This window comes from Mastigoproctus giganteus, chromosome 5, assembly GCF_048544385.1.
Source record: "Mastigoproctus giganteus isolate SK-2022 chromosome 5, ASM4854438v1, whole genome shotgun sequence".
Taxonomy (NCBI): domain Eukaryota; kingdom Metazoa; phylum Arthropoda; class Arachnida; order Uropygi; family Thelyphonidae; genus Mastigoproctus; species Mastigoproctus giganteus.
In genome coordinates, this window is record NC_143579.1 from 29176548 (window position 1) to 29201881 (window position 25334).

Sequence of the window (25334 nt, forward strand, 5' to 3'; positions counted from 1 at the left end):
GCTTATTCTCCTTACACTTCATTCATCTGCATACGGGCCACTACCCTTGCCTTCCGATAATGGACAGACTTATTTGCATACGGGCCACTACCCTTGCCTTCCGATGACGGACTACTCGACTGTTCTCTTCTATTATGAAACTCCACTAACTTTTCCTTAACTTACTGACTGCACTAAACTTATCTAACCCTTCACTACTCCATCTTAACTTTGTCAGAACTTTCCTAACTGGCTGACAGGACAGGACAGGACTTATCTAACCCTACACAACTTATTACTCATTTTCCCACTAACATTGTCAAAAACTCAACTCTGTCTTTCCTAACTCATCTTCACAAAACACCAAAAAAAGCTCAACTCAGTGTTTATAACTCATTTCCATAAACACCCACATAAACTCAACTTTGTGTTCTTTTTAACCCATTTTCACCAAACACTAACAAAATCTCAACTGTGTGCCCTTTAACTCATTTTCCCAAAAAACCAACAAAATCTCAACTGTGTGTCTCTCTTGGCTGCGTGCGCTCTCTTTTTGTTTTCCGAAGTTGTGTACCGCCCTTTTGTGTTGGCCCACCTTCGCTCAGAAATTTAACCACTCGTACTTCAATATTTAAATTTACATCCCGACTATTCGCTAGTGTGGGTTTCCCATGCTATGCTCATCCTCACTGGATTCAACCTCCCGTTTTAACATTAATATTCTTTTCCCAGGCAGTCCGCTGCTTTGAAGTTCGCCGCCATCTTTCTGTTTCACTTAACACCTTTACTTCCTAAGATGCCAAAACTTGCTATCACCGACAGCCAGACGCCAGTCTTAAATCTCATGGGAGCATTTGTCCCGTATTTATACCCGACTCGTCTCCAGGTGTCACCGATCAAAGGAATGTCCCGAAAAACTCAGTCCTTTGCTGTATTGTTCTTTCGGAGCCATAATTATTCACACGTACTCACTAGCTGCTACCTGTGTCCCGTTGTTATGGTGTTATTTCCCGTGTGCTGGGAGCTGAAGCGCACCCCCTATTGCCACTAGTCTCTCATGCTTACCCCCCTTACCTTCCTTGTAACCTTGTCTAAATTTAATCCCTTGCGAGTGACCCATTATCTTAGTAATATTTGTGACTGGTAATGTTTTGCTGCCCCATATTGCTATATCAGAAGCTTTACTTTAAATTGATCTCTCTTTTCTATAAAATATTATACTTGTAAGATTTTATATCTTACAAGACGACGGAAGAGACACTCCTCTCCTCACCGATGATCACCGTTGACAACGAATGCTGTGATGTCAACACCACGCTGGTTGGACACTGGAGCACTGAAAACGAGTGTGCTGGTCGGAGGAGTCCAAATATCTGCTGCAACAGGCCGACGGACGCTTTTGCGTGTGGCACAAGCAACGCGAGTCCATGAACCCATTATGTATGGTGCCCACTGTCCAGGCTGGCGGAAGTGGTTGCTTTTTATTATTATTATTATTATCATCTGTTTATTCACCTTAGGTTCACCCTTTCAACAGCTTGACCTACATTTCATTTAATTTCTGTAATTGTCATTACAATTTGTTTAGCTTTTACAATATATTTTTATATTAAATTATTTACATTTCTGATATAAATAAAGCTCAGATTTTATAGTACTTCTGGTGATTTGGTCTAGATTTCATCCATAATTTGATGAAACATGATCCAACAAGAGGGTGTTGGATCATGTTACACGGGAACATTCCTTTTAAGGACTCCAGGGTAGTGAGCTTCATCCTAAGTGGACGTTTTCCGCTCTGGTACTTTATATTTCTTGCTTTTAGAAGTGAGATTATATCCTCTATCGATGGGGCATCAGTCTGACGGGTTAGCAGCTTAGAGAATGTGAACAGATTTTTTTTTGAGAACAGTGAGCTTCCAGGGAGCCATGCCTAGATTGACTAGAAGAATAGATTTGGAGATGGTGAACGGGTTCCATCCCAGACGGTTCAGCCATCGCAGAATCCAGTATTCCATCGTCTGGAATCTGTTACGCAGAGAGACAGGTGCTAAGGACCAGATTTCGGATGCATATAAAGGTATAGGAGTGAAACACCTATCAATGTATTGACAAATCAGATTGATGCTGTGGCAGGCTACGAGCTCCTGGCGGATAGCCCAGAATGCAGCATAGGTCTTTTTCTTGAAGAAGTGATATTTGAAATTTAAGTCTTCATCCCACGTTAGACTAAGGTCAGCATGCGATCACATTTTGGAATTGTCTCGCCATTAACTATAACTCGGATGTCATTCCTGAACTTCCTCTTCGTAATTGTCATGTGGGCTGACTTCGCATTGTTTAGTTGGAGTCCAGCTAGCTGTAAATAATCTATTAATTGTTGAATTTGATTGGAGGTTTGATTATTAATTTCTTGAATCTTTTAGGGGTCTTTTGAAATAATAAAAAAAAATTAAATCATCGGCGAAGGAGCAAAAATTTGGATGTGCTGCAAGGAATGGTTCAAGTAGAATTGCAAAGAGGGTGGTCGACACCACCCCACCCTGAGGCATCTCCCTCATTGCATAGATAGTTTCTTGGTGAGATCCATTTTCTATACTTAACTCTCTCCGCTGTAGTAAAGACTCCAGAATGCATACTATTCGGTTTGATGTTTTGAAATATTCTTTTAGGATGTATAAAAGAGTAGGAATTGACAGAGTATCATAAGCAGATTTAATATCGAAAAAGATAATGTTCAGTTGAGCTCTATCATTCAGGGCTTTTTGTGCAGAGACTATCGAGGAGATTTGAGGTAGTGGACCTGTGATGTAGGACTGTGTGGAGGTAAGGTGCTCGGTGAGAAAAACAGTGTTGGATAATTACTGGATGTATTAGTTTTTCAAAAAAATTTAATAAAGTCCATCCTATGGCAATTGGACGGAAGCCTTGGGGTTTCCAATTTTAAGAACTGGTTTGACATAATAAAATTTCAGAGTTCAGGTACGGCGCCTGTCTTTAGAATCTTCCGGAAGATGTTAAGGAGGAAATCCACAATGTACACAGAACGCACCTTGACCATAAAGAGTGCAAAGCCGTCAGGTCCAGTTGTAGCCGTGTTGGGCAGGCCATTTATCATGTCAATGAGCTGTTGCTTAGTAACTATAATATCATCCATAACAGTTAGGGTTTTCCCAGTTAGACTAGGCAGGATTGCGGTTTCTGTGGTCGCATCTGGATGATCAAAAGATATGCGCGTCCACTCCTCAAATAGCTTTCCTTCCATGTTAAAGTGATTGTTATATTTCGAGGAAATTTTCTGGGACTTCTTAATTTGGGATAAGATGTAGTGTTTATGTGCTCATCTCTTGAGGCGCAGGAAGTGAGCTCTCTCCATTTTAAAGGCTTCGTAGTCTGTACTGTTTCTGGATCTTATCCATTTTCTATATGCCCTCTGCTTGTGTCTAAAGGCGGTTTCCATGTCCGGATGAAACCACCGTTGGGTTCTCTTGCTAATTCTGACTTGTTTAGATGCACCAATCATGGCCATATGTTTCAACTGCTCAGCTAAGGATTGGATTGCCTCTTCAGTAGATAATTAAAATAAATTATCCCAATTAATGGTGGAGAGATGGTTGATGACTATTTCAGGTTTCAAGAATTTTGTAGAAAATATCAGTTGAGAGCGGGTATCTGAATTATAATTTTTAACTTGAGTTCCTGATACCGTTGATATTGAGAAGGCACAGGTAATAGGTAAGTGATCTGAAGAAAATGCGAAAGAGTTGGGTTATTACAGTTGGATAGTTATTACAGTTGGGATAGTTGCGGAAAACAAGGTCTAAAGCTTGACCTGCTCTCGTCGGCGATGTGATACGTCTGAAGTTCAATCTGTGTATCTTCAGTGTGGTCAGGAGGGAGGTAGATGAATCTAACAACTTTGAAGCATAAAGCTTCAAAGTTGTTAGATTGGCTTAGAATAACTCTTGTCGTCTGCCATTGTTTTGGGAAGAATATTTGAACGCCTCCACCGCTTCTCAATCTTCTACAGTTTCCGATACCTTTGTAAGGGTACCTTGAAGCAGTATATCGATTTGTCTATCACTTGATAGCTAGGACTCCGTTAAACAGATGAAGTCAGTTTCTCTGAGAGATAAAAGTGTTTGGAGCGGATGAAGCTTATTACTTAAACTTCTGACAGTTTGTAGAAAATATCGTATTTGCACGGGATTTGATTCGGTCTGCAGACCAGCCGTTAGTTGCTTAATATGAGGCATGTTTCGTTGCCAAAAACTAGGACCCCTAATGCGTATGGACCACGTTTCACTGGTGAGGTCTACCATCAGCTCTTAGGAAATCATCTGCACCTAGCCATGTTGCATTTTAGCCCGAACAGAGACTGGATCTTCCAAGATGATAATGTACAATGTCACCGTACTGTGCACGAATTGATCGAGGAACACGGTGAAGATATCACCCATTTTGATTGGCCTCCAAATTCGCCTGACCATAATCCAATTGAACATCTGTGGGATGTTTTGGAACGGGAGGTGAGGTGTATGGGTACGCAACCGTTATTTGTTTCGATACTGTGGAAAGCTTTGCAGGCAGCATGACTGCAGATCCCTATGGACGTCTTCAGATATCTAGTAGAGTCAATGTGGCGAATATCGGTTGTTATCTGTGCGAAAGGTGTACTAACACCATATTCGGTAGGTGGTTATAATTCGGTGATCACTCAGTATATATGAAAATATATTGTTGTAAGCAAAAGTTCCCACAATCATCCAAGACGACGTTTATATAATACACTGCTTCTCTGTTAATCATAATAAGTTGTTTTCTACACATGCAGTTTTCTATAACTAGTTCATTTTTTATTGATTATTACTTCTGTTACTGAATCTGTCCTTTCCGTCAAAATGGATGGACGAGAAGAGTTGCTGACTAATCCATATTCCTTCAGATAACGCCAATAAACGCCAAGTTAATAAAAGGATAAAAATAAATCTACAGCCATCGTCAATCAATCGTCAATAGTCATCAACAAGTCATGTTGAGGGAATGGACAATAATCTGCTACGCTGGTGCAGTGCGGGTTGACTGATCGATCGTATTTAGCAGTCAGGGGGCTTGAACCCGGTTTATTCAAAGAGCGTGTGCTCGCGCGCTCCCGCAGCTAATCACTCGGCTAGTTTTGTGCGGTAGCAAAGTTGTATCGTCACCGTTCTCCTCACACCGGGTGGAAAAAGCCTGGGTTCGAATCTCGTCGATGACAGGAGGAACTTATGGACTTTTTTCACTCCGTGGCTGAATTAGTCGGTCTCAGGCATAGATAGCAAGTTTTTTTGTCCAGCAAATTAGGCAAATCGACCAGAGAACACAGGCAATTTACAGACACAATACCTATGGGCAGTTGAAAGGTAATTTCTAGGTGACCTAATATGACCTAATGGCTAATATAATATAACATAATGACCACTTATGGCCTCGGCTATGGAGGCCTTTGTTTGAAATAAGTTGCTAACTCGTTTCTGAAACCAGTTAGCAACCTGCTGGGCCTTGTGGCCAGTATACACTGACAACATGAAGAGTGTACTTGGTCGGCGACGACAGAAGGGTAGGCGTTCCCATCGAGCCGTTAATTAACGGTGATCAGAGGACCCAGGGCATACCACAAAAACACACACCGACTCCAGCCTGTCGAACACAAACAGTGCATCCAGGTGTCATGGCCTCTTGTTGCTTTCTCCAAATGCAGATACGCCCATCAGCATGACAGAATTGGAAACGGGATTCATTAGAATAAGAGGCAGATTTCCACATGTCGGTGGTCCAGATTTGGTGCTGACGTGACCATGCAAGGCGCAGTGAGTATGGGTACCCGTGATGGCCGTCGACTGCCATAGCCTATACGAGCTAATGTTTGGTGCATTAGTCCATGTGGATATTGGTCTTGCTATTCCTAAGTTGTACTGAATGGTTAGCTGAGCCATTCTGCCATGTCGCTGCTGTGTCACGAGACGAGACACACGACGCTCACCACGGGCGTCGAACACACGTGGCTCTCCCACTTGTGACCTTTGGCTGGCTCTCCGACCGCTGTTGAGCTAGTCACGGTAGGCTCTTGACATCACAGAACAGAAGCGCTTAACATGTTGCTATTACTTACTTTTATTATTGTTGTTACTTTTTTGTCTTTTTTTAGATCCTCCAACCCTGCAATTGGACAATGCAAAGGGGGAGTAGTTTGTAATTATCTAAATTGACTAGCAAGTTGTCAGAGGTTAGGCAGGTACCGATTCATATAATAAATAAATAAAACAACCATGTTTCCTGTCAGATACTTGCACTTGCACGACTTTACCCTTATAACCATCCCACGTTCAAAGTCGGAAAGATTTCGCTGCTGACCCATTCTTCCTCGCAGCCACTGAAAAAAAGTGATGGCTACGTTTACGAACTATAGTCTTATACCCGACTTTGAGCCTTCATCATTATCACAGACCAGTCCATTTCTACACAAGGGGTGTAGAAAAGGGGTGTATACAAAGCCAACTATATAATTTTTATGAATTTATGAAAATAATTTCATAAGCTTTAAATTCATGGCGAACATATTTAAATGTAAGTTTTGTTTATAGTGAAATATATGGGAGCAAGGAAAGATGCAACAGTTTTGAATACATGTATTTTTTGATATATCCGTTCGCACTGGTGAGTTTGGTGTCATTAAAGTGGTAAGATGTGACATCTTTTACCGATTGGATCCTATAGGGAAAAAAAACTATATGTGATGAGCAGAGTTGTTATTAAGTATTGTTTTACAGAATATTCTGAAACACACAGTTGGACAGAGGTTCATAGAGTCACCGAGTTTAAGGTATTGATAGATAAACAGACATGAATAGAGAGGTACTAAGTACAAATATCCCCTACCGTATATACACCAACAAACTCCTTTTTCATTTTCACTCTCCCTCTGTCTGTTGGACAGCTCGGAGTGCAATGCTATAGCGTTCATCTAAACGAAAATCCCTTAAAGAGTACAGTCTTAGCTTTGCAGGAGCTTGTCATTGGACGTGAGGATGGGTCCTGCGTGTGTTCACAACCGGTCGTTCATGTCTCCGATAGCTATTGATAGTGACTGAATCCAGTGGCTTAATACAGCGGGCTGTCATCATTTTTCCTATCACATCCTTTTCCTTTTCTTTCTGATGTTTATCTCTTCAGTTATCCTATCCCCCCCTTCCCCCGCACCGTCGTCTGTCGTTTCCCTTTCTACTTCGCTTTCTTTTCATTCCAACTATCGCACTTCGTGGTCATATAGACACATTCATAGTTCCTGACGATTTATGAAACTTTAATGTAGTGCTTATCAAGGTTTGATGCTACAATAGCAGAAGAAAACTGTTCTGAATGGCTGTAGACAAAGCAACGTTTGTAAATTTAAAAGTACGCACTATTTTCATTAAACAGTCCTTAATCTATTTGCAACTATGTAACAGCAAGGGGTCCTAAGCCTAACATGTGGCAAAAAAATAAAGAAAAGAAAAAAAAAAACAGTTATTCAGAAACTGTATTGAGAGCGAAGGCCGAACATTTTCTAATGCGCACTACAATGCTTCAGTTTTAAGCTTCAAAAGCAGTTTATGTTTTAAAATTTTCTAATATACATTACCTGATTCTGTTGATTGGAAATATCAAAAAATTCAGAATAAATTTCCATAATTTATATGGTTCACATATTGAAAACTAGATGGCAGCATATTGGATTCTTGAATTTTTTATTATTAATATTTTATTTTTTTTAAATATAACGATTATGCACACAATTTGAAAGAAGTTTCTTCGAAGGAGAAGAAATCTCCTTTGAAAATACCACCTGCAAAGACAAATTAAATGCGTTTAGTTAGGAAGAATCATTTAAAATGTTTACAGCTAATTTATGAGTAGTTAAGCTTTGAAAATGAGAGTTATGGCGACAGCCAGTTGATTTTTGAACTGCTTTTTTTCTGTTACATAAAAGGCTTTATTATATCTGGGATTGTTTCTTGTCACACACGAAGCCACACTGAGGTCAGAATAAATGAAGAAAAAAATAAATAATCCTCTAATTATGCTGAAGCTAATTAAGATGGTTTTATGCATTTTAATGCGAAAGGAAAAAAAATATAATCAGCAGCATGTGATCGAAGTGGGCCAATTAGCAGTTAATCCCCATGGAGACCGCGTGCGTGATATAGCAGACGTCAGGACACGTAATGAAATCTTGTAGATTTCATTTTGTCTTTTGGCATGCACGCTTTTGTCGTGTGGAGAAGTTAATTTTGTTACAATAAATACTGCTCAGACATTTAATTTTATCGCGAGGTTGTGCTGCTGTTGCTGGCGATTTTTTTCTCATTAATAATATTTTTATTTTTAGCCAATTATCATACATAATTATTATTAAGACTTATTTTTAATTGTTATTATTAATAATTTAAATTATTATTACTGTACTACCTCGAAGGGAGGATAAGCTTGTTACAATGAACATCTGAAATATTTTATTCTTGCCGCGAGAATGCGCTAGCGGTTATTTTTTCACAGTGATAATTAGTTTTTTTTTTATTATAATGAATTATCATTACTTATCATTAAGGATTAAGTTTAATCAAAAGTATTATTAATTTAAATTATTGCTACGCTTATTATTTGTTAAGTAATATCTACTTCTTGTGTTGTACTTCGATGTAGATAGAATGATAGTAGAAAGAGTATATTAGTGGCTGAAACTTAAATGTTTTAAAACATGGCAGATATTGCAGACAATTTGAAGGAGGTTTCTTGGAGAGCTGGAATTCTTTCGAAGAAATAATTGTGCTGTTAAAACATGTACAAAGAGTAATAAATAACAGCTTTAAAAGTCTGGATCAGGGTTATTAGCAAGTAAAGAGAGTTTGTTCATTGGACTGTATTTCATATAGTTATTGGATGGATAGGTGGATGGAGGAATATGGAAGGATCGTTAATTTCCAGTGGGTTTTAGAGGAACACGAAGGTTGATGATTTGCAGGAGTTCCGAAGAATCATAATTCTCAGAGGGAACTTTAAATATTTGAGATCGGCTAAGGTTTTCTGAAATTAAGAGTTTTGAGACGATTGTATACACAGAGTGATTGATAGTAGTCATGTGATTGATTGTTGTAGTAGGATTTTAGGAGCATTAGTGACTAAGGCCATATTGCGGGACTCAAAGTTTGGTTTTTTCCACCCGGTGTGGGGAGGACGGCGATCCTGCCAACTGTGCTACCCATGAGGGCAATATGAGTAGTAGAACAAAATATTTCTAGCGGAAAGATACCTGAAAAAATTGAGCTGGACAGTTTCAAGTTTATTCAAATCCTATTATATGGGTTCCTAACAACAGACGCATAATAGATGTAGTCATAAAGAATTCAGCTTAATGAATTGAATAATTTTAAGTACATTACTGATGATAGAAGAGAACAATATCGCTGTCGAGAATGTGATTCTAAGTCTGTGACTCGATCGCTCTTTGAAATAGGGGAAGATCCGATATAGCTGGAATGACTAAGCATATTAAATGATCGGGAAGTTGAAAAGGAAATGGAATAACACTTTGCATGGATTTATTGAGATGATGTTGTCTAAGAATTTTCTGTCTAAGGCTCAATACATGAGTTTGTTGAGAGCTTGCTTAGTAGAATCTGGTGATATGGTTTTGAAATGAAAAGATTTCGATAACATATTCGCAAACAAGCAATTTAGGCTTTGAAACTTACTTCTCCCATATATCATTGCATGGCAATAAAATGTACAAAGTGCTCTTCAATCTTTTAGTTTTCATTTTTCATGCATATTAGAAGTAAAGCGAAAGAGCTTGAAGTCAAGTTTTTAAAACTCTGAAGCTCATACATACTACTCGACGTACTTTTTATTTGTATATCCGTGAAATTTACTGCTCATTGTAAGCAGACAGCGCAGAATGCACATGGTATCCTATTAAGTAGAGAGAAAGAAGTCGTTATTCTCCTATGCACTGAGTGACCACTTTATTAGGTACATATACCAAACAGCGAGTATCTCCCTATTAGGTATCAGAACAGCATGGGTCCCTCATAACAGCTTGGATCTCTCATATCAGGTTATTCTGAGGGCTAAGAATAGCTTGGATCCATCGTGGCATGGACTCAAGGAGGTGTAGAAAGCGTGCCACAAGAATGCTGGTCCATGCTGACTTAATTGCTTTCCACAGTTTTTGCAAATTGGTTGGTTTCATATGTCTACTGAGAAGGGATTGTTCCATGCTGTCCTACAAGTGCTCAGTTGGACTAAAATCTAGTGAAGGGAGGCAATTGCAGTAGAATGAATTCACTTTCTTGTTCCTGGACACAATTCTGAACATTTCTGGCATTTTGATATTCCGAATGATTCTATTGGAAGGGTCTATTTGCAGATGGACACACTGCAGCCACGAAGGGATGGTTGGTTGTTGTAGGGATTTAGGCGCATCGGCAACTTAGGCCATATTGCTCCGTATATAATGTGTCTGTAAATTGCCTGCTTTCTGTTGGGCAGTGTATATATTGCGCCGCATATATACACTGCCCTACCGTTAATATCCGGACACTCCTCCACGGATGGAGAAATAGGTCCTATGCATGCAACACGTCACAGAACCTGCTATAAATATGCACACTGGGCTTCGAACAGACAATTGCAAAAGTGGGCATGCAATGACACGTTCAACAGAATTACCTGAACAGTCCAACAAAATTGATCACCTCAACAGATGCTAGACGCTGATTAACATGGTGTAAGGAGCGTGAATCCTGGACTGTAGAGCAGTGGAAAACAGTCCTATGGACAGACGAGTCGAGGTTCGCACTCTACCAGTCTGATAGCCGTTCCTAGGTGTGGCAAATGGCAAGGGCACAATTCCTTTCTGATTGTATCCTCCCAACAAGGAAGTTTGGTGGAGGTAGTGTCATGGTATGGGAGCTCCTTTCATGAATTGGCTTGGGCCCATTAGTCGTTATCGACAAAACCATGAATGCTATGCAATACCAGGACAGCCTGGACAATTATGTACTTCCAAAAGTTGGATTGGCCAGCCCAGAGACTGATCTCAACCCTATCGAGTATCTTTGGGATGTATTGGATCGTCGGGTACGTGCATGTCGAGATTGCCCAAAGAACAAGGCCGAGCTGGTGGCTGCGTTAAAGGCCTTGTGGAGGAACATATCACCTGACATTTATAAAAAGCTGGTTGAGAGTATGCCGCGAATATTGAAAATTAAAGATAAAAGCAAAAGGTTTCAGCACAAAATATTAAATGACACAATAAATGCTCTTGTTTTGTCTAAAGGCAGGTGTCCGGATATTGATGGTAGGGCAGTGTACATGCGGCGGCACAATAATCTCTAAGTTTCTGACGCGCCTAATACCCTACAACAACAACAAAGTTAATAAGGCCAAGTTTCTAATGTTTGTTGTTTATAGTAAGGTTTTTGGAGCATCAGCGACTTACTGCAAAAATTGATTTGTTAACGGATCGCTTGCATTATGGAATTTAATACTAACGACTCCACTGATTGAAAAGCACTTGACAGTCGTGTTATTCGCAAAGCTTTATTTGCTGTATTAATATTCAACCAGTATGCAACCTGAGAACTAACTGCTGGAAATTAATAAATATAAATGGTGTGGATCCAATTGCAGTATTTCTGTTAAACATTGTAGCATTTGTATATCGGATATTTTAGCTGCTGCATACGTGTGCAATCGTGTATTAATTAAGATAATTTAAGAACGATTGGAGATTATGCATATATTAACCGAAATTAATAAAAACTTTAGTTTTCACCGGTAATACAATTCATAAAATGGTCTTCCTCTCTACACGGGGTGGAAAAGACCCAAATTCGAATCCCGTCGATGACGTAAGCTTTATAGGTCTTTTTCACAACTTAGCTAAGTTAGTCGGTCTCAGACGAGGGTAGCATGTTTTTTTTTTTCTTCCGGAAACTCGGGTTTTCATCCAACAAAAACAGGCATATCAACCACAGCAGTTTACAGACATTATATACTGCGAAATACATCCTGAGTTGCTGATGCACCTAATATCCTACAACAACGTTAATAAGGCAAAGTTTCTAAGGTTCGGTGTTTGTTTGTAGGGTTTTACAAGCTTTTATTCGATAACTGTTGGTTAAGTAACTACGTAGTAAATGAATTCATCTTAATTCTGTTTAGAACTTTTCTTTGCTTCAAGGTTCTTAGTGAAATCTTTTAAATCATGCGATTTCTGGCATTTATAAAAAGCTTTTGTTTAATTTTAAAAGAGGATCCGAAATTATCAGACTATCTCGCTTTGGTATGATGAGAAAAACTTTCATCACGAAATGAAAAACAGATAACTAAGCCAATCTACTATTTTTTTAAACTGGCTCCAGAGATAGACTTCGTAAGACCATTAAATATTCTCGGAGTTAATGAATTTTACAGAAAAAAGATAAAAAAAAAACAAGTCGTTATGCAATTTGTGAGTGCTTCCCTAACTAGTAAACGTAACCGACAGCAATATGTGATTAGAAATAAAATGTAATTTATTATTAAAAGAGGTAATCCGATATACACGTAGTTCATACTCTACACGGACCCGCGTAATATTGAAGTAGCTGACCGAATACTAAACTGGGCAGTACAATTGGATTACCAAGGCATGTATCCTTTTCTGAACTCATTTTTTGATATGAAAATCTATTAAAAAACACTATTTAGACATTTATTTACAACCAATCACGGAGTAGACTTCAGACTATAAGAATATCTTTTATTTGTGACCTCTGTTCGAGATTAACATTATATACGAGGGATGATCATTTAATTCGCGGACTGGTGCAAGATTTTATGTTTAGACCGCAAACATTCCATAATTGCCGCTAAAGGCGCTCTCCTTGATTACTTAGCCCTGTGTCACTGATGATCGTTTTGAAGCAAGTATCATGTCGGACGTACAGATTGAACAGCGATCCGTTATTGTGTCAGAAGGGACTTAAATACATTGGAAACAGTTAAAGAGTTGAATGAAGTGTATGGTAATGAGTGTCTTGGTAGGACAGCGACATTTAAGTGGCACAAGCGAAGGCCGTCAGTCTGTTGCAGATGTCCCAAGAAGGGTCAGCCTCTCTTCTCAACAACTCCTGAGCAAATCGCAAAAGCTCAGGAAATCTTGGATGAAAACAGGTGAATTACGCTTCATGAATTAGATGTTAGAATATCCATTTCATATGGTAGTATTCATAATATTGTGAAAGATCATCTGAAAATGTCGCAAATATGTGCCCGCGCTGGATTCCACACAATTTGATTCTAGAACAAAAACAGCAAAGAATATACTTGTGCCTTTAAATGCTTGATCGTTTTGAAACACAGGGTCCAAACTTCTTAAATCGAATAGTGGCTTGTGGCCAAATTTAGATTTTTCACTATGATCCAGAGGCAAAACAACAGTCGAATGAGTAGAAACGTTCTGATTCACGAAGATCTAAGAAATTTCGGGCTTCTCGTTTGGCTGACAAACAAATGGTTCTTGTATTTTTTTTGACATAAAAGGCATTTTTTACACATTTTATGCCACTTAGAATAACTATGAATACGCCAAGAACTTTCCGGTGTGAAGTGGTTTTTTCTATCAAGAAAATGCCAGGATACGGCTAATATTGTGCAGTCAGTGATCACTGCCATAGGTGCCGAGGTTCTGCCACATCCCCGTTTTTCACCAGACTTAGTCCCGTGTGATTTCTTCCTGTTTCCATGTCTGAAGAAAGCTCTCAAAGGCAAGCGTTTCGCTTTCGACAACGATGTTTGCAAAGCCACAATGGAAGCATTTCAGTCTTTTGAAAAGTGGCTTTCAAGAAGCATTAGCATTAGCATTAGTAGAGGCATATGATGCAAGAAAGCAAGCTTATGCAGCATCAGCCAAAAAAAAAAAAAAAAACCACTCCCATTTCACCCCTCCGTTAGTTCGAAATACCTGTCCAGCTGAGCCTTAAATTTATTTAGGCTATCAACTTCCTCAACAAGGGATGGAAGTCTGTTCCACCAACCAACTACCCGCTGGCTAAAGGCAAATTTCCGCACATCTATCCTACATCTGTCTTTCCTCAATTTGAATTTATGCCCTCTCAGGTGATTATTCTGAGCAAGAGGAAGAATCCCATCAGCATTGGCATGCTCAAACCATTCAAGGCTTTATACACCTCTATCAGATCACCTCGCCGGTGCCTAGTCTCCAGACACTGTAATTTGCGAAACTTAAGCCTTTCTTCGTAAGAGCAACCCTTTGTTCCATTCACTAATATTGTTGCTCTTCTCTGTACTCGTTCCAGCACTCTACATCCTTCTTGAAATGAGGCCTCCACACCTGTATACAGTACTCAAGGTGTGGCCTGACCATTGTCTTATACAAGGGAATAATCACCTCCTTATCCCTGCTAGAAAAGTTCCTGTATATCATTGACAAGACACCATGAGCTACTCTTGCAGCCCGTCTGCACTGCTCAGAGAACTTCATATCTGCCTGCACAATTACCCCCAGGTCCTTTTCACTCTCTACCGCTGTCAGTGTAGTACCACAGAGTTGATACGTTGCTCAGGGGTTACTGTTTCCCGTATGTAGTACTTTACATTTGTCAATGTTAAACTTCATTTGCCACTTCTCAGTCCATCTGCTCAATCTTTCCAGATCCTGTTGCAGCAGCATAGCGTCAGTAGTGTCCTTAACAACCCTGCCAAGCTTTGTATCGTCTGCAAACTTTGACATTAAGCTTGATATACCATCATCAATATCATTTATAAATACAGAAAACAGTAATAGACCCAACACTGAACCCTGAGGGACTCCACTAATAACATTAGTCCACGATGAACAGTGTCCATTGATTACCACTCTCTGTCTTCTCCCCCTCAACCACCCCTTTATCCATAGCAGCAATTTTCCTCCAATGCCACACTGCTCCAATTTGTGCAGCAGTCTTCTATGTGCAACAGTATCAAAGGCCTTTGTAAGATCCAAATATATAATGTCAAAGTTATTCCCTGCATTCAGTTCTTTTGTGATTGCATCATAGTATCCAATCAAATTAGTCAGGCAAGACTTTCCCTTAACAAAATCATGCTGTTTCCGAGTTATAACTGAAGTCTTGTCTAGATGATCCTGAAGTGCTTCTTTAACCAAGATTTAATGCGTGGGTACGACGGTAGCGAAAGTGTGTAAAGTTGAAGGGAGACTATTTGCACCAATCCTAGAATTAAATGATCTCCCCTCGTAATAAGATGGAAAAACAAATAAACCAGCTTCAAACAAATACGGTTGCGAAACTAACAGGTCTTCTGTAACATACATTAGTATTCTGTTGGCACACCATGAGCTTTAATTATCGCCTAGCACCTGTTTGGCGTGGAAAGTATCAGATTCTTGATATAATCGCTGCTTAGTTTATGGTCCAGACAAGAATAACAGTTTATTGCAATGCTACCTTCTATCCAAGAAGTTTTCAATCAGCTTGAAAGGTGTACTTTTATAAATAAGATGCTGCAGTACCACTCTAATATTACAGAATGCGATACCACTATATTACAGGACGATGATGGTCTTCAAGTACTACATAATGCCGATGCAATACCACTCCTATATTACATAATGCTGGTGCAATATCACTCCTATATTACATAATGCTGGTGCAATATCACTCCAATATTACATAATGCTGATGCAATATCACACTAGTTTAATACTGTAGTATGTTGTAATAGTGCTTTGAGATGATATAATTTTAACAGTAGAGGGAGTTATTAAGGAAATAACAAAATTTAGAGTGATGCAATTTATGTGGCCTCCACTGTGAATGAAAAAATGTCTTAAAAATGGTATTTCTTCAGTTCGGTGCTATGTCTAGCAGTGAAGACAACAGAAAAGTAACTGGTAAGCCTTATTTAGTAATAAAAAATTAGAAACATGAATTTTCAATATGATTAGGAATCTGCACAAAGTTTCAATAAAATTGTGAATTTCCAGAACAATATTTCGGAAAATGTTCCTTTAAATTTTGCTATGATTTTATTGAAAAACTACTCCAAATTCAACGAATACGTTAATATTAGAATTTATTTTTTCTCATAATCATAAGTGCATTTAATAAACTGAATCGGAAAAATTTTTCTTCATCAATCTTTCTTCAATATGTCAAGATAGTCTTTCTACTTCTTGCATTCAAATTATTGATTCTGGAACCATTCGGACCATGTAATGCTGTACATATGTCCAGTTGAATAACCATTAACGTATCTACAATATTCAAAAATATATGAATCAGATGTAGTGGAATTATACATTGGATACTTCGAATACATGATAGGGATGAGAAGACACTTTAAGAGAAAACCAAAATATTCGGTGGAAATTTAACAGTATCATTAATGCTCGAATTAATCCTAGATCAGATTATTCTACAAAACTTTCTAGTACTTCTGCAGAATAAAAAATGAAAGGCTAGACGATAGAACATTAGTCAATTTTCAGTTTCACAATAATGGTCTTTATACCCTTCAGAAATGTCCAAATATTGAATGCAATTCCACTGATTCAGATCAGGCGAAAACGGCAACCTCCACTTTCGATGGGTGGAAATTGGCAACAATATTATCTGGTGTAAATTGCAAGTCGAAACTTCCACATTGAGTTACAAGAAGTTCAAAATAGTTCTGGTATGCATCTATTTTGAAAGAAGTAAACAAAAAATAAACTGGGCAGTGCAAGAAACACATCGAATTATCCAGGTCTCCAAGATATCCTTTTGTTTAAATCCAGGGGAACATTTAAAGTGCAATTCACATGCTCTCTATTGTATTTATATCTATGTCTTCCCTGGTTTTTGGCTCACCAACCAGCCAGAGTTTCTCTTTATTCATTTTATTGATTCGCTTCAAGGCTTCAATCAAGTCCTCCCCTTCCTCCTCACAAGTGTCTATTTAAACACTTGTATTTCACACCTTTTAAACGATATATCATAAAGACAACGATTAGTGCGCATCACCCTTCCAAGAATTCGACATGTGCTTTTTTATTATTTTAGATGCGACTTTCAAACTCGAATAAAATATTCCAATTACGTTCTGTTGTTGTTGTTGAAGGGTTTTAGGAGCTTCAGCGACTAAGGCCATATTGCTCTGTATATAATGTCTGTAAATTATGTATGTTTTGAGATCGATTTTCTGTTTGCTGGATGAAAAACCTAAGTTTCAGGGAGAAAAGACCATTCTACCCTCAGCTGAGACCGACTAACTGAGTCACGTTGTGAAAAAGGTCCATAAGAATTCGTCAGGTCATCGACGGAAATCGAACTCAGATCTTTTCCACCCGGTGTGAGGAGGACGACGATTCTACCAATTGTGCTACATAGGAGGACAAATGCGTTCTCATCATCGTCTTATACACTTCAGACAAGGGTGGCATGATTTTCCCTCTGGAAATTCGGGTTTTTACTCCAGCAAAAACAGGCAAATCAAATAAGGAGCAAACTGGATTGGCTCTTGTGAATACTATGAGACTATGAGATTCGTGACTCGTGCGCTAATGTCGTAAGCGTTTCCTAGTTCAATAAGGCTACTGAACTAAATAAGGCTAAAAAAAAGGCAAAGCTAGTTTAATACTAATTTAGTATCAATGAGAACACCAATGGGACACCAATGAGAACTGGAAACGTTCTTTTAAAGGTAAGTTCGTTTTTAATGAATTTTGTAAAATACGAGGACGTAGAGTCATATTGATAGGATTTTGTGGAACTCAAGAGTATTGTGATTAATGGTTACTCTTCAGATTAAGCTAACGTTAGATGGGAGATACCACAAGGATCTTTTCTTGGACTATCCTTGTTTCCGATTTCTTAAATTGCATCGGCTAAGAGATAAAGGGCTTAATGTCAAAAATTTCCAGGTGATGTACAGGTCTTAAACTTGCTCAATGGAGAGTGGTTGATGATCAGCGCCAAGCAACGATCATTCAGAATGGCTTGGATATAGGTTTCAAGAAAGGTAAGAAAAGTGGCAGTTTTTATTTTAATGCGATAAAATTACACTTACGCAATGGCAGCCCCTAAAATAACTCATACATTTCATGGGATTGAATTAAAATAGCAGAGAAAGAAAGGAATTTTGGAGTTACGCCATGAATGGACATAAAATTTTCCTTGCAGTGTAGCCAGGCGGCATGACAGCTCATGCTGATCTATGATTTTTCGTACATATGCTTGTAGAGACAGAAGTCATAATCCCACAGTATAATCAAATTATAAGACCATATTGGCATATTGTGTCCAAGTATAGAGATCGCACATAAAAGAAGACAACGAGCTTTTTTGGCAGAGTCATAATCAGGCCTGCAAAAGGTTGTCCATATGTGGAAAGACTTGAAATATATGGGCACTTTAAAAGCAATGGATAGAGGTAACCAGGTAAAGGTAGCTTTCCAACCAGGCACCTAAGAGGGGTTGTCAGTGAGGTCTATAAGGCTCTGACAGAGGTTAATAAAATGAAAGCGAAATTTTCACCGTTATAAATGATTGCAGAACTAACATAAATTCCAATTACGGAGAAAGAAATTTAGATTGGATTGTAGAAAGTGTTCTTTCAATCAGAGAGTTGTTAATTACTGGAATACCTTCGTGGTATTTGACGCTGACAACTTGGGTAAATTCAAATATCAATTGGTTAGTTAACTACAATTATCCGAATTGGTCAAGTTCGGATAATCAACATCCCAGTATAATATTTCAAAAAACAGAAAGCAGCTTATATACAAGATGGTGACAATATTACTCTCGTATTAAATCACCCTCCAGTACCACTCTCGTGCTAAGTCAATTTATAACGCGATTTTCGTGGCATTCTTGGAGAGTTTAAAGTGGTTGTCATACGAACAAACATCGAGAATTTCTAATTGCGTTTATACGAATCTCTAATTCCAGCTATTGGAGATAAACATTTGGATGTTTTTATGTCCAATTAGCTACCAATCCATGTGTAGTGGCAGGAATGACACCAGGTTTCTACGAGACATGGAAAAATTTGGCACATTGCCCAAATTGTGACGTATCTTCGTTTACCACCCAACGAACATGAGCTGGTCATTTACGGTTATTAAGGCAGACAGTCATTAGAATAATTAATTAAAACTGTTAATTTGGACACTGATTAAGTACATAGGTATCGACTTTAATAAAGGTGATATGTCCCACAAATTGTTTGAGGGTCGTATTGAGATGTTCAAGTAATTCCCGGACTGCCAATATTTTTAACCTCATTTTGTCGTGGGATTTGATGCTTGGAATGAGCAATTATCTTTTGTTTTCTCTAGAAGATTTTCAGTTCTTTTTTTTTTTTTTTCGTTAGAGGTTTAAGATGTTCTCATTAAGAAGCGAAACTTTTCTATAAGGAAGTCCTTGGGTTACTTCTTGGTCAGATTTAGCCAGTTGGAGCAGAATTACGTTAATTGAAGGGGGAAAAATGATAATTCCATGAGGAATATATTAGTGCGCATTATGCATAGAAAACATTAAAACAGTAGAGTTTCTATTAAGTAATGCACCATGCACCGAGATTATCCTATAATCATTCAAATACAAGGTTAATACACCACCGGAATGTATAAATCATTGTCCGCCAACGTCTGGGATCTGTACAACACCGTGTTGTAGCTAATAGACGCTACCATTGTAATCTACCAATTAGATTCGAGCCGATACTCGCCCACACACACACACACACACAGTTCCTGGCATGTTAACTAATATGGCATTGGAATTTATGACGTGAATATTTGAGCAAAATCTGATACTATATTTGAGAGTTTAATGAAATGCATACATACCCCCCCACCCCATGATCGATATCTGAGATATTAAAGCGTGTGCTCGGATGAATAAGTGGGTGGAAAATCGAATGGAAGTCATTATGAGGAAGTGATGAAAGAGTTTGATGAATAAACAGATGGAGAGAGGCGCAGGTAGACAGGAGAAAGAGAGAGAGAGAGAACGAGAGCGAGAGAGCAGAAGAAAGAGTGATCAAAAGGATAGTGAGAAAGGAGAAAGCTGGAGAAAGACAGAGAAAGGTAGAACAAAAGAGAAAGAAAGAAAGAATGATAACATAGAGACAGAGAAAATCGGAGCGATCAAGAGAGAAGGGGGGGGGAAGAGTAAAAAGAGAAATCGACGGAAAATTAATAAAGAAAGAAAGAAAAACGAAAGAGAGAGAGAGAGAGAGAGGAAAGCAAGAGGAAAAGAGTAAAAAAAGGAGACATCGAACGAAAAATTGATAAAGAAAGAAGAGAGAGAGACGGAAAGAGCAAAAGAGAGAGAGATCGCACGAAATGAAAGAGAGAAAGAAAGAAGAAAAAAATTCGAACTTAGAGATGGAGATATAGACAGATATAGAGAGATATAAATAAAGAGAGGAAAGCAAGAGTAAAAGAGGAGAGATCGAACGAAAAATTGAGAGAGAGTAAAAAAGAGAGATCGCACAAAAAATAGATATAGAAAGAACAAGCGAGAGAGAGGAAGACAGAAGAAAAAATTTGAACTTAGAGATGGGGATATAGACAGATATAGAGAGATATAAAGAAAAAGATGTAAAAAGAGAAAGGTATAAAAGAAGAAAGAGAAATAGAGTTATAGTAAAAGAGCGAGAGAGAACTATTAAGAGAAAGAGTGAGAGAGAAGGAGTAAGAGATAACGAGGTATAACGAGAAAAAGAGATACCTAAAGAAAGAGGAGAGAAATAAGGTGAAAAGAATAGCGAGAGAGAGAGAGAGAAAGGAAGAAAGAAAGAAATATTGACAGATATATAAAGAAAGAAAGAGAGAGATAAATAAATATCTCTCTCTTTCTTTAGAGAGAGAGAGAGAGAGATAAAGAAAGATTAAGAGAAAGAGAGCGATAAAGGAAAAAAAAAAGAGATAGAGAGGGAGATTAAAAGAGAGAGATAAAGAAAAAGGATTAAGAGAAAGAGAGAGATAAAAATTAAGAGAGATATATAAAGAAAAAAAGATTAAGGGAAAGAGAGAGATAAAGATTAAGAGAGATTATAAAGAAAAAAAGATTAAGACAAAGAGCGAGAGAAAGAAACATTAAAGGAAAGAGAGAGAGAGGTAAAGAAAGAAAGAAAGAAAGAAAGAAAGAAAGAAAGAAAGGGTAGGAGGGAGATATTAAGAGATATAAGGAGAGAAAGAAAAGGCAGAGATATTAAGAGAGAAAGGGTACGAGAGAAAGAGGGAGATATAGAGAAAGAGTGAGAGAGAGTTAAAGACGAAGAGGGAGATTGAAAGAGTAAGAGACAGTTAGAGGGAGAGAAAGAAAGAGTAAGAGACAAAGATAGATAGAGAGGAGAGAAAGGGTAAGAGACAGATATATAGAGAGAAAGAGTAAGAGACAAAGAGAGATAGAAAGGAGAGAGAGAGAGAGAGAGAGAGAGAGAGAGAGAGAGAGAGAGAGAGACAGAGAGAGAGAGAGAGAGAGAGAGAGAGAGACAGACAGACAGACAGAGAGAGAGAGAGAGAGAGAGTGAGAGTGAGAAAGAGTGAGATACAGATAGAGAGTGAGAAAGAGTAAGAGACAAAGAGAGAGAGAAAGAGTAAGAGATAAAGAGAGATAGAAAGGAGATTAAAAGAAGAAATAACGATCAAAAGAATAGAGAGAGAGAGATAGATAAAGAAAGAAGGAAGAGTAAAACAGGAGCTTTAAGCAATTGCGTATTCCACGTGCGTAGAGCTACGTTGCGATATGTGCCGCAGGTGGTATGCAGAAGTGAGTGCAGAAAGCACACAGCTCGTGAGCAACGAGCATCTGTCGACCGTAGGTAGCCACTCTTACCTACTGTCCTCCGAATTCCTCGGCATCTGGCACCAGCGCTAAAGTTACATCGAAATTTCTCACCACAAACTCCTCACTGACTTGGCCAGAGACGTGACCGTTTTATTGCCACGTATAAATCGTCCGTGTTTCCAGATTCCACGTGTGTGCGAGCCGAGTCGAACTAGCGCTATCGATGAACAACTCTTCTTCCCCTCCCTCCCTCCCTTCCTTTCCCCCGTGTAGCACGCAGGCGCACAACTTACCACGCGAAGCGGCGCTCGGAGCATGAATGTCGATGAGGTGTTGCTTAAAATCTCATTGCGACTTGTCTCCCGTGCGTTATGATGCAGATCGACAAGCAGCGGAACGTAGCCTCCCGTCATCGGCACGGCTATATCATTGACGGTTTATCGAAGCTTTGAAAACATCTTATCTTCTTTACTTCCCCCACTTCGTACTCCTTCCATTTCTTACTGGCGCGTTTGAAACATCGCTTAACCCTCGACGGGTCACCACGGTTCGCGCACACTGGGATAACTTGACGTTTGGTTGAGACTCCCCGACAACACGTGGTGCTGTTTCAGCCTGTTGATGGCATTCACTACAAGACACAGATTTCTGGTGTTAGTGATGAGTTGTGCCTCCGGGATGAGATACTTTGTCGTCTTCATGTCTGGGATCTTCTGCCTCTCCCTGCAGGGTAAGAATGATATTATCTGTTTTTTTTTTATTATTTTTTTATTCATTCCCATTTCATCTGTACCTTGGCTGCAAAAACTCGCTTCTTATAAATGCTTTTTAAAGGCAACAGATTGAAAATTTGTCGATTTCACTATCATTCCAAACGATTTTTTTTTTATCGTTTGGAATCATACTGTTATCGATTAGAGGCCTAACTTGATCGTTTGGAATGATAAAGTGGTCTAATTAAAAACATCTGTCTTTTGGTTTTATGTGACGTGTCAAATTATATTTATTTATTTATTCTATATTAATTACGTTCGACAAAAATGGGAGAGATAATGAATGATTTTATCTGATAGTTAACACGAGTTAGGGTTAAAAAACAAGTACTTTCTTGTCTGGATAATTAATATTATATTCATATCATGAGATTGTGGTTATTCCCAGTGTATTATTCCTTTTTATCTATTTGTTATCAGGCATATTTTGAAGTGTTTTCCTTTTTAGACTTGCTGCTCTGGGAACAATTTAAAAATTCGTTATTTAGTTTGTGGAGTTAAAGACAAAGAGGTATGGTGTTCACATACAAAAGAACGCTTCCATTTTATGAATAAGACATAAAGCATTGCGTTTTATATTAGACAAATTTTGATGGACTTAATATGCAGTTAAAATAATCCAAAGCCCAAAAAATAATTAGAAAATATTTATTTATTCGTTTTGAAACCATAGTGTAATCTCTAGACAGCGAATAAAAGAATATTAGTTTGAGGTTATAAAAGCTTGAACAAAAATGAATATATTATACACCTACTCATACACTTCTAATTCACGAATGAGTAAGAAAAATTGATGGGTTTTGTTTCAGACAAAATTTGCTTTACAGCGCCTAAAGTATTATTTTAAATTCATGAAATATTATTTATTCTTGATTGTAATTATATTATTACATTGGCAGTTGTGTGTGAGAGAAAGAGAGAGAGATTTTCTAAATAGAACAGTTGTAAACATGCAGAATCCAACGTTATGCATTTTCGAGTGAATTATGGAATGTCCAGGTTCAGAAATATAACAGTATTTTTTATAATAATAATAATTAATAAATGATAATAATAAATAATTTTGTTCTTTATTATATATTTAGCTATATATAGTTAATAGCTAAGATGTCTGACTTCGCATATGTTCTTTCCAAATTCTTCGTCTGTCAACTGTCCGCCTTGTAGCCATAAATGGCGCCCTCTTTCGTTTATAATGCTGACATTAATTAATATCGCTAATTAACATCGCAAAATTTAAATGAAAATTGATCTCAAACTTTCTTTTCTTATCAAAAAATGAATTAAAAGAAACAGTTTTTTTTTTAAATTATGAACGTGAAATATGAAATGTTTACAGACATGAAATATAATTTTTTTTTTTTTTTTAATTTTATCGAGAGAAACATTTAATGTCAATCAGTAATAGTGCCCTCTTACGGTACATAAAGATAAACAAATAAAAAAATTATATTATTTACTAAACCAGCATTTGTTCAAATGGGGAGAATTTACTAGTGTTATTATTATTGTTAATAAAAAGAACACGAGTGAGAAAAATACATTGCTTTATTTTCAGATAAAACTTGGTGTAATTAAACCACTTTTAAACGAATCCAAAGTACGGGAAATATATTTGCACTTTTTCTGATACAGTAGTCATAAATGGCGCCCTCTTTCGTTTATAATGCTGACATTAATTAATATTGCTAATTTAACATCGCAAAATTTAAATTAAATTTGATTTAAAACTTTCATTTTCTTAACAAAAAATGAAGTAAAAGAAAAGTTTTTTTTAAATTTATGAACATGAAATATGAAATAATACAGACCTCATGAAATATTATTCATTTTTTTTAACGAGGGAAACATTTAATATCAATCAGTAATAGTGCCCTCTTACGGTACATAAAGATAAATAAATAAAAAAAATGATATTATTTATTAAACCAGCATTTGTTGAAATGGGGAGAATTTACTAGTGTTATTAGTATTGTTAATTATTTATAAATAAAAAGAACACAAGTGAGAAAAATACATTACTTTATTTTCAGAAAAAACTTGGTGTTCAGATAAAACTTGGTGTTAAACCACTTTTAAACGAATCCAAAGAACGGAAAATATTTGAGATGTTCTTCTAATAGTATAAATGGCGCCCTCTTTCGTGAATAATGCTAACATTAATTAATATCGATAAATTAACATCTAAAAATTTAAATAAAAATTGATTTTAAAATTTCTTTTCTTATCAAAGAATGAAATGAAAAAACAAGTTTTTTTGTTTATAAACATGAAATATTTACAGACCTTATGAAATATGATTAATTTTTTTTATTGAGAGAAACATAATGCCAATCAGTAATAGTGCCCTCTTACGGTACATAAAGATAAATAAATAAAAAATAATATTTATTAAACCAGCATTCCTTCAAATGGGGAGAATTTACTAATGTTATTATTGTTAGCAATGAATAAAAAGATCACGAGTGAGAAGAAGAATACATTTGTTTTATTTTAGATAGAACTTGGTGTAATTAAACCACTTTTAAACGAATTCAAAGTACAGGAAATGTTTGCACCGTTTTCCTATGCAAAGAAAAGAAATAAATAATAGCATAATATTAATTTAACTAGCGTCCGTTCAAATGGGGGAGATTTATTTAATTAATAGAATAATTGTAAGCACGCACAGTTTAATTGTACCAGTTAACGCAGGATTAAATATGTAAATAAAGCT

General features: G+C 37.4%; 1 protein-coding gene across 1 annotated transcript in view; it reads left to right on the plus strand.

The window, feature by feature from the left end:
- Positions 1 to 22491: 22491 nt before the first annotated feature.
- The window catches only part of LOC150085274 (lachesin-like), a 254422-nt gene continuing 251579 nt past the window's right edge, over positions 22492 to 25334 (plus strand). Inside the window, exon 1 of the mRNA XM_090373122.1 lies at positions 22492 to 22575. Coding sequence (XP_090229248.1) covers positions 22506 to 22575 — 70 coding nt within the window. The 5' untranslated portion in view covers positions 22492 to 22505. The remainder of the gene's footprint in view (positions 22576 to 25334) is intronic.